General features: G+C 14.7%; 1 protein-coding gene across 1 annotated transcript in view; it reads left to right on the forward strand.

The window, feature by feature from the left end:
* The window catches only part of Hus1-like (Hus1-like checkpoint clamp component), a gene marked incomplete in the record, with an annotated part of 34,871 nt that extends 34,747 nt beyond the window's left edge, over positions 1-124 (forward strand). The window contains 1 exon segment of the mRNA XM_069834057.1: positions 1-124. Within this exon segment, the coding sequence (XP_069690158.1) occupies positions 1-64 (64 nt within the window).
* Positions 125-12,238: the final 12,114 nt, after the last annotated feature.

Here is a 12,238-nt window from a genome sequence, read left to right on the forward strand (position 1 = left end):
GGCTATGTTTCTGGTACATGAAGATGTTACCTTGCATTACTTTTTGCCTGTGATAGCTTCTTAATACTGAAGCAGAAACTTCTGTTTTGTTTTTATTTATAATAAAATGTTTATATTTCCATGATCTTTACTGTGAATATTTTATTGTAAACACTGTTTTTCCATGATCTGATGCTCCTCTGTTATGCTTCTTGCTTGTCTCCTCCTCATGCTTACTACCACTCATGTATTTATTTTTTTTATTTTATTGGGTTATTTTACGACTCTGTATCAACATCTAGGTTATTTAGCGTCTGAATGAAATGAAGGTGATAATGGCGATGAAACGAGTCCGGGGTCCAGCACCGAAAGTTACCAAGCATTTGCTCGTATTGGGTTGAGGGAAAACCCCGGAAAAAACCTCAACCAGGTAACTTGCCCCGACCGGGATTCAAACCCGGGCCACCTGGTCGCTCATGTATAGTTATTCCTGTTTCTTATGGCCGGTTATTCCAAGTAATGTTTAATTTTGCTTAACAGTCTGTTTATTTTTAATGCTTTCTTAATGTATTTTCCATTTGTTTAACATAATTTTGTTTAAGATAACCAACACTTAACTATAACGCCTGTTAGCACTATTTTAACTACTCAACAGCAGTTGGTAATGATTCAACACATGTAAGACAATTTTTGATTGGCTAAAATTAATCTTTAAATTCTATATTATAGAGTGAGTCATGAAACTTGCATAAAATGACAACCTGTTATAGTAGGCCACGCTCCATAAACAAACAGTTGACAAATGAAAGTTGTAGGTGACGTGCTGAATAATAATAATTACAAAGTAAGGTTATGTTTCCTCATTGCTATTATGGATACGAAATACGAAAGAAATAAAATAACACTGATGTATTTAAACAGTCCAAAGTATTTTTAAATGTTATATTACCAGTCATATGCTAAACATTCCCTACAGAGAGACACAAAATATTAATTTCGCAACTTCTGTTCGAACAGCTGTAGGGACATCGGCCATATTTAACTAACTGTTAAACGAGTTAACTGGCGGAAATCCTACATTTAAAATAAACAAACTGTTAACAATCTGTTAAACCAAACTGGTGTTGAAAACATACAATTTTATTAATTAACAAACTGTTTAGTTGTTAAATTTTCTAACAATACTTGGAAAAACCGGCCATTTGAGTAGCAAACTCACATAGGGTTTGTTCCGCCAGACCGGTGTTGAAAACCTGCCAGATTTAAATTATCTTGATGAGACAAGTAAATATAAATTTCTGAATAAGATACTAATTTCACAAAATAGAACAGCATTACAGTAGAACCCCTTTTTAACGAACCTCTGAGAAATTACTTTTTTTTAATTCGTTATTTTACGACGCTTTAACAACTGCTATGGTTATGTAGCGTCTGGGTGAGATGAAGGTGATAATGCTAGCGAGATGAGTCCGGGGTCCAGCACCGAAAGTTACCCAGCATTTGTTCTTAATAGGCTGTGGGAAAACCGTGGAAAAAACTTCAGCCAGGATTTGAACCCAGCCTGCTAGTTTTATGGTCAGACTTGTTAACCATTACTCCACAGCAGTGGACTTTTTTTTTCTTAAATAAAGGTTTTTCTTAAAAGAGAGTTTACATAAAGTAGGAAGGAAAGGCTAAAATAACTAGTACTAAAATGTGTGTTATTGTTCCTAACATTATAATCATTTAATTAAGCTTACAATATTATTATTTACAATACATTTATACTGTATTTAACTAAATTTAAATAAATTTCATCTGGTTGCTCCCATGGAAGTTGATCTGAAAGAACAGGTAGATCTAATACTGGATATGATCTTTTCAAAGAAAAAGTGAAAATTGATTAGGCATATTCTGTAAATTAAATTTTCAGAGTTACTTACCACTTTTTTTTTTTAAATAGTTGCATGTTATTTCCACTTTCTAGCCGACAGTTAATTTCTTCCATTTAGTAACCCTTATAACGATGCATAAAGTACCAAAAAAAAAAAAAAAAAGTTGGAAACAGGATCCATACAACTTGCGAGAACAGTGTATATCTGCTTTTGAGTTATTGTCATTTGTTGTTGATCCATTGTAGAGATTCTGAACCATTCTCCTTCTAAGAGTCAACCAAGGACACTAGCTCTAGGGATGGATATTACTTTGTGCGAGATCGTGCGTATTTGCTTGGTTTCCGCACAAAACCAATCCGCGGAAAGTCTAAAATTCCACATTCAGTATTCCCAACCTAACACACATAACAATTTCCTTCTTCTTACCGCTTAGGTGACATATTGATTTTACTGCTTTAGGCTTTTAACATATTATTTTTAGAGACGTTCAATATAGTAATAATTAGGCTATAAATTGGAAACTTACCACTGCAATTTCACCGAAATTGCACTGTTAATTATTGTTTTTAAATATTTGCAAACATTAAGTAAACTCTACAACTCCACTAAAGTTACTGCATTCGTGATGCAAGTAACATTAAGGAAGCCGTGAAAAAATCAACAAGATTCCAGACTCATCATAGACTGGGGGGAAAAAAAGACAGACGTATATCACGGCCTGCTGGAGTATAGTAAACACAGAAAACATTTTAAAGCAACAATGTTGAAGATAGATATTTTTGTTTTGCAAATTTGCCGTCATTGCACAGAAACCAAGATGGAGATTTCATTGCAACTAATTAGAAATTCCTCTTTCATGTATGTAATAAACGATCTTCGCACAAAGTAATGTACGATACACGAGCGGTATGTTTTCTTTCAATTCTCGGAAATTAAAAAAGCTCAAGTCCACACCTGTGGAGTAACGGTCAGCGCTTCTGGCTGCGAAACCAGGTGGCCCGGGTTCGAATCCCGGTCGGGGCAAGTTACCTGGTTGAGGTTTTTTCCGGGGTTTTCCCTCAACCCAATAGGAGCAAATGCTGGGTAACTTTCGGTGCTGGACCCCGGACTCATTTCACCGGCATTATCACCTTCATATCATTCAGACGCTAAATAACGTAGATGTTGATACAGCGTCGTAAAATAACCCAATAAAAAAAAAAAAGCTCAACTACGTTTCGCTTTTTCAAACTTTTCCTTGAACATGAAAACTTCAACATACCGCTCTTGTAACCATATTACTATTGTGCGTGCTTTTTACAGCTTCGTGAAAGGCAGGATTTCTCCATCATTGTTGCTCCATGGTGCCCCAACTGTAAATAGCTTGCTGTAGTAGCCAGCTCCTGTATCGCCATTGTCAGGGTTCGAAGAACTATCTGTGTAGACATGAAATCACTCCTCTCCAAGATACAGTGTATCGCCAGTAAGTCTGTTTTCTTTGACTGAAATTCCAGGAGAGTGAGCCTCACCCCAGATAATGAATTGTGGATGAAAGGAATAGGCCTTCCGAGCTCAAGTTTATATTTCAAGGCAAAATTTTCAGCTTTAGTGGTAAAGGAAACTTGTGCCTTTAGTCTTTTCATTGCGTGATGTTTTTGTTTCAGTAATCACTATAAATTCGCATATTACACTCCCCAGAATTTGAGAGTAGCTATTTCCCTTCTACTTTTCAATGGCTCCACACCACTCTCGCAGTGATGGGAGTTGCTAGTGATTACATGAAATATGACAGACATAATGGTAGTGTATTAATAATATAAACATATGTAATAAAGGATTACAATCAGAAACAAAGGAAGGAAATTACTAATAAACATTCGTTTACACTTTTCTTTTACATGAATGAACTATTCTAACAAAATCGTACTTCTGCCAATCTTAAATAAATACATAAATAAATAAATAAGTAAATAAATTAAATAACTGAATAAATAAAATGAAATAAATTAATTAAATAAATTAAATTAATTACATTAAATAAATTAAATAAATTCAGTTAAATAAATCGAATTAAATAAATTAATATAAATGAATTCTTTAAATTGAATAAATTAAATAAAATAAATAAATAAATGAATTAATAAAGAAATAAATAAATAAAAAAATATAAATAAATTAAAATAAATAAATTAAAATAAATAATATTGAATAAATAAAATAAATAAAATAAATAAAATAAAATAAATAAAATAAGATTAACCAATTAATAAATAAAATAAAATAAATAAAATAAATAAATGAAATAAAAAAATAAAATAAAATATATAAATAAAATTAAATTAAATTAAAGAAACAAAATAAAATAAAATAAATAAATAAATAAAATTAAATTAAATTAAACAAATAAAATAAATTAAATAAATAAAGAAATTAAAATATATAAATTAAAATAAATATAATTAAATAAATAAAATAAGTAAATAAATTAATTAATTAAAACGAATAAGATAAAATAAATAAAAAATAAAATAAATAAAATTAATTAAATAAACTAAATAAAATAAAATAAATAAAACTAAATAAATAAAATAAATAAAATTAAATAAATAAATAAAATAAATAAATAAAATTAATTAAATTAAAGAAATAAACTAAATTAAAATAAATAAAATAAAATAAACTAAATAAAATAAATCAATAAATAAATAAAATAATATAAATTAAAAAAATATATAAAAATGAAATAAATAAATAAAGAAATAAATAAATGAATAAATAAAGTAAAATAAAATAAAATAAATGAAATAAATAAATTACATAAATAAATTAATTAAAATAAATAAATTAAAATAAATAAAATTAAATAAATAAAATAAATAAAATAAATAAATAAATAATTTAATTAAAATAAATGAATTAAAATAATTTAAAATAACTGAAATGAAATAAGTAAAATAAATTAAATAAACTACTTTACATAATATAAGTTATAATAAATAAACGTAAATAAATAAATAAATAAAATGAAATATATAAATAAAATTAAATAAATAAATAAAATAAATAAAATAAATAAATTATATAAATTAAATAAATAAAATAAAATAAATAAATGAAAATAAAATAAAACAATTAAATAGAATAAATAAATAAGATAGAATAAATAAATGAAATAAAATAAACAAAATAATTAAATTGAATGATATATATAAAATAAATAAAATGGAATAAATAAATTGAATTAAATTAAATTAAAGAAATAAAAGAAAATAAAATAAAATAAATAAAATTAAGTTAATTTAAAGAACTAAATAAAATGAAATAAATAAGTAAATAAAATAAATAAACTAATTAAAATAAATTAAAATAAATAAAATAAGATAAATAAAATAAATAAAATTAATTAATTAATTAAAATAATAAATTGAAAGAAATAAAATAGAATAAGTAAAATAACTAAAATAAATAAAATAAAATAAATTAAATTAAATAAATTTAATGAAATAAGTTAAAATAAACGAAACTAAATAAATAATATAAAATAAATCAAAATTAAATAAATTATATAAATTATTTAATTTAAATAAAATAAATAAATGAAATAAAAAATTAATAAAATAAAGTAATAAAATAAATAAATAAATAAAAATAAGTTAAAATAAATCAATTAAAATAAATAAAATACATAAAATAAATGAAATGAAATAAATAAAATAGAATAAATAAATTAAAATAAATAAAATAAGATAAATAAAAAATAAAATAAATTAAATAAATTAAATAAGCTAAATAAAATAAATAAATAAAAAAAATATGTTAAAATAAATTAAACTAAATAAAGAAAATAAAATCAATAAGAAGAATCAAACAAATAAATAAAATAAATTAATTAATTAATTAATTAAATTATATAATCAAATAATTTAAATGAATAAATTAAATAAAATAAATAAATTAAATAGAATAAATAAATATAATAGAGTATATAAATGAAATAAAATAAATAAATTGAATGAAATAAATAAAATAAATAAAATTAAATAAATAAATTGAATTAATTTTTATTAAAGAAATAAAATAATATAAATAAATAATTAAATTAAAATAAATAAATTAAAATAAATAAAATAAGATAAATAAAATAAATAAATTATTAAACTAAAAGAAATAAATTAAAATTAATAAAATAAATTAAATAAACTAAATTTAATAAAATAAATTAAATGAAATAAATTAAAATAAATAAAACTAGATAAATAAAATAAAATAAATCATTAGTATTAAATAAATCAAATAAAGTAAATAAGAAATAAATAAAATAAATAAATTAAATAAATAACACAAATTATTTACTTTAAATAAAATAAATAAATGAAATAGAAGAAATAAATAAAATAAATAAATGAATAAATTAAAATAAATAAATCAAAAGAAATAAATTAAAATTAATAAAATAAAATGAATTAAATTAATTAATTAATTAAAATAAATAAATTAAAATAAATTAGAATGAATAAATTAAAATATGTAAAATAAAATAAATAAAAATAAAATAATTAAAATTAATTAAATAAGCTAAATTAAATACAGTAAATAAAATAAAATAAGATAAAGTAAATAAAACTAAATAAATAAAATGAATAAAACTAAATAAATAAATAAAATAAAATAAAATAAATAAGTAAAATTAAATAAATAAATATAATAAATAAATAAATAACTAAATAAATTAATTAATAAAATATATTATATAATTAAATAATTTAAATAAATGAATGAAATAAAAAAAATAAATTAAATAGATAAATAAATAAAATAGAGTAATTAAATGAAATAAAATAAAATTAATTTAAAGAAGGATTAAAATAAAATAAATTAAATTGAATTTAATTAAAGAAATGAAACAAAATAACATAAAATAAATTAAATAAAATGAATAAATAAATAAATAAAATAGAAATGAATAAATAAATAAAATTAAATACAATTAAGTAAAATAAATAAATAAATGAATAAATAAAAAATAAATAAATATAAAAAATATATATAAAATTAAAATAAATAATATTGAACAAATAAAATAAATAAAATAAAATAAATAAAATAAATAAATCATATAAAAAATAAAATTATATTAAATTAAACAAATAAAATAAAATAAATGAATAAAATTAAAGAAATAAAATAAATTAAAAAAATGAAATAAATAAATAAATTAAAATATATAAATTAAAATAAATCAAATAAAATAAATAAAATAAATAAATTCATTAAAATAAATAAGATAAAATAAATGAAAATCAAATAAATGAAATTAATTAAATAAATTAAATAAAATAAATAAATAAAACTAAATAAATAAAATAAACAAATAAAATTAATTATATTAAAGAAATAAACTAAATTAAAATAAATTAAATAAATTAAATTAAATAAATCAATAAATAAATAAAATAAAATAAACGAAATAAAATAAATAAAAAAATAAAATAAATAAATAAACAAATAAATGAATAAATGAATAAAATTAAATTAAGTATAATAAAGTAAAATAAAATAAAATAAATTAAATAAATAAATTAAATTATTACATTAAAATAAATAAATTAAAATAAGTAAGTAAAATAAATAAATAAATTAAAATAATTAAATAAAAAAAAATTAAAATAACTGAAATGAAAGAAATAAAATAAATAAAATAAAGTAAACTACATAAAATAAATTTAAATAAATAAATAAAATAAAATAAATAAACGAAATAAAATAAATAAATAAATTAAAATAAATCAATTAAACAAATTTAAATAAAATAAAATAGAAATGAATAAATAAATAAAATACAATACAATGAAATAAATAAAATAAATAAATAAATAAATAAATAAAGAAATAAATAAATATAAAAATATAAATAAATTAAAATAAATAAAATTGAATAAATAAAATAAATAAAATAAAATAAATAAAATAAGATAAAGCAATAAATAAATAAAACAAAATAAATAAAATAAATAAATAAAATAAAAAATTAAATAAAATAAGTAAATAAATAAAATAAAATTAAATTAAAGAAATAAAATAAAATAAAATAAATAAATAAAATTAAATTAAATTAAAGAAATAAAATAAATTAAATAAATTACATAAATAAATTAAATAAATGAATAAATTAAAATAAATAAATTAAAATAAATAAAATAAAATAAATAAGATAAATAAATAAATTAAAATAGATAAGATAAAATAAATAAAAAATAAAATAAATGAAATTAATTAAATAAACTAAATAAAATAATATAAATAAAATTAATTAAATAAAATAAATAAAATAAATAAAATTAAATGAATAAATAAAATAGAATAAATAAATATATAAAATAAAATAAATAAATAAAATTAATTAAATTAAAGAAATAAACTAAATTAAAATAAATGAAATAAATAAAATAGAATAAATTAAATAAGATAAATCAATAAATAAAATAAAATAAATAAAAAAATAAAATAAATAATTAAACAAATAAATAAATGAATAAATAAATAAAATTAAATTAAAGAAATGATATAAAATAAAATAAAATAAAATAAAATTAAATAAAGTAAAATAAAATAAAATAAATTAAATAAATAAATAAAATAAATAAATTAAAATAAATATAATAAAATAAATAAAATAAATAAGTAACTTAGTTAATTAAAATAAATAAATTGAAATAAATTACAATAACTGAAATGAAATAAATGAAATATATTGAATAAACTAAATTACATAAAATAAGTTAAAATAAATAAACGCAAATAAATAAATAAAATAAAATATATAAATAAATTAAATAAATAAATAAAATAAAATAAATAAATAAAATAAATAAATTAAATAAATTATATAAAACAAAATAAATAAAAAATTAAATAAATAGAACAAATAAATTCAACAATAAAATTAAATAAATAAAGAACTAGATAAATAAAATAAAATAAATAAATAAAATACAATAAAATAAATAAATAAAATTAAATAAATACATTAAATAAAATAGATTACATAAAATGAATAAAATAAAATAAATTAGATAAAATAAATAAATAAAATAAAATTGAATTAAAGACATAAAATAAAATAAATAAATAAAATAGATAAATAAATAAATAAAATGAATAAATAAAATAAATAGATAAATAAATAAAATATATAAAAAAAATAAATAAAATAAATAAATAAAATAAAATATATAAATAAATAAAATGAAGTAAATTAAATAAATTGAATTAAATAAATAAAATGAAGTAAATTAAATAAATTGAATTAAATAAATAAAATAAATAAAATAAATAAATTAAACAAATAAAATAAAAAAAATTAAATTAAATTAAATTACATAATTTAAATAAATTAAATAAATTAAATAAATGAAATAAATTAAATAAATTGAAAAATTAAATAAATAAAATAACTCAAATAAATACATAAACTAAATAAATAAAAAAATAAAAAATTAAAATAAATAAACAAATGAAAATAAATAAAATTAAATTAAATAAATAAATAAAACAAAATAAAATAAAATATATAAGTAAAATAAAATAAATAAATAAACGAAATAAAATAAATAAACAAATAAAAATAAATCAATTAAACAAAAATAAATAAAATAAAATATAAATGAATAAATAAATAAAATACAATACAATTAAATAAATAAAATAAATAAATAAATGAATAAATAAAGAAATAAATAAATATAAAAAATATAAATAAATTAAAATAAATAAAATTGAATAAATAAAATAAATAAAATAAAATAAATAAAATAAGATAAACCAATAAATAAATAAAATAAAATAAATAAAATAAATAAATTAAATAAAAAATAAAAAATAAAAATAAATAAATTAAATTAAATTAAAATAAAGAAATAAAATAAAATAAAATGAATAAATAAAATTAAATTAAATTAAAGAAATAAAATAAATTAAATAAATTCCATAAATAAAAAATAAATAAATAAATTAAAATAAATAAGATAAATAAATAAATTAAAATAGATAAGATAAAATAAATAAAACATGAAATAAACAAAATAAATTAAGTAAACTAAATAAAATAATATAAATAAAACTAATTAAATAAAATAATTAAAAATAAATAAAATTAAATGAATAAATAAAATAGGATAAATAAATATATAAAGTATAATAAGTAAATAAAATTAATTAAATTAAAGAAATAAACTAAATTAAAATAAATAAAATAAATAAAATAGAATAAATTAAATAAGATAAATCAATAAATAAAATAAAATAAAATAAATAAAAAAATAAAATAAATAAATGAATAAATAAATAAAATAAAATTAAAGAAATTATATAAAATAAAATAAAATAAATAAATAAAATTAAATTAAATTAAATAAAGTAAAATAAAATAAAATAAATTAAATAATTAAATAAAATAAATAAATTAATTAAAATAAATAAATTAAAATAAATAAAATAAAATGAATAAATGAACCAATTAATTAAAATAAATAAATTAAAATAAATTAAAATAACTGAAATGAAATAAATGAAATATATTGAATAAACTAAATTACATAAAATAAGTTAAAATAAATAAACGCAAATAAATAAATAAAATAAAATATATAAATTATATAAATTAAGTAATTTAAATAAAATAAATAAATGAAATAAAATAAATAAATTAAATAGAATATATAAATAAAATAGAACAAATAAATGAAATAAAATAAACAAAATAAATAAATTGAATGAAATAAATAAAATAAATAAACTAAAATAAATAAATTGAAGTAAATTAAATTAAAGAAATAAAATGAAATAAAATAAAATAAAATCAATCAATAAAATTAAAAAAATAAATAAAATAGAGTAAATAAGTAAATAAATAAAATAAATTAATGAAATAAATTATATAAATTATTTAATTTAAATAAAATAAATAAATGAATTAAAAATAAATAAAATAAAATAAATAAATGAATAAATTAAAATAAATAAATTAAAATAAATAAAGTAAAATAAATTAAATTAATTAAAAAAATAAATAAATAAAAATAAGTTAAAATAAATAAATTAAAATAAATAAAATACATAAAATAAATAAATGAAATAAATAAATAAATTAGATAGAATAAAATAAAATATATAAAAAATAAAATAAATAAAATAAATTAAATAAGCTAAATTAAATAAATAAATATAATAAAATAAGTTAAAATAAATAAAACTAAATAAATAAAATAAAATAAATAAGAAAAATTAAACAAATAAATAAAATAAATAAATAAATTAATTAATTAATTAAATTATATAATCAAATAATTTAAATGAATAAATAAAATAAAATAAATAAATTAAATAGAATAAATAAATAAAATAGTGTAAATAAATGAATTGAATGAAATAAATAAAATAAATAAAATAAAATAAATAAAATAAAATAAATAAATTGAATTAATTTATGTTAAAGAAATAAAATGAAATAAAATAAAATAAATAAATGAAATTAAATTGAAAAAATAAGATAAAATAAAATAAATAAGCAAATAAAATAAATAAGTTAAAATAAATAAAATAAGATAAATAAAATAAATAAATAAAATAAATAAATTAATAAACTTAAGAAATAAATTAAAATAAATAAAATGAATTAAATAAATTAAATAAACTAAATTCAATAAAATAAATTAAATGAAATAAGTTAAAATGAATAAAACTAGATAAATAAAATAATATAAATCAATAATATTAAATAAATAAAATAAATAATATAAATTATTTAATTTAAATGAAATAAATAAATGAAATAGAAGAAATAATATAAATTAAATAAATTAAATGAATAAATTAATTAAAATAAATAAATTATAATAAATAAAAGAAAATCAATAAAATAAATAAATGAAATAAATAAATAAATAAATAAATTAGAATAAATAAATAAAAATAAATAAAGTAAAATAAATAAAAAATCAAATAATTACAATTAATTAAATAAGCTAAATTAAATAAAGTAAATAAAATAAAATAAGTTGAAATAAATAAAACTAAATGAATAAAATAAATAAAATAAAATAAATAAGTAAAATTGAATAAATAAATATAATAAATAAATTAATTAATTAATTAATAAAATATATTATATAATTAAATAATTTAAATAAATGTATGAAATGAAATAAATCAATTAAATAGAATAAATAAATAAAATAGGGTAAATGAATGAAATAAAATAAGTAAATTAAATGAAATAAATTAAATAAATAAAATTAAATCAGTGAAATAAAATTGAATTAAAGAAGGAATAAAATGAAATAAAATAAAATAAATAAAATTGAATTAAATTAAAGAAATGAAATAAAATAACATAAAATAAAGTAAAT

Source organism: Periplaneta americana, chromosome 8 (assembly GCF_040183065.1).
Source record: "Periplaneta americana isolate PAMFEO1 chromosome 8, P.americana_PAMFEO1_priV1, whole genome shotgun sequence".
NCBI lineage: Eukaryota > Metazoa > Arthropoda > Insecta > Blattodea > Blattidae > Periplaneta > Periplaneta americana.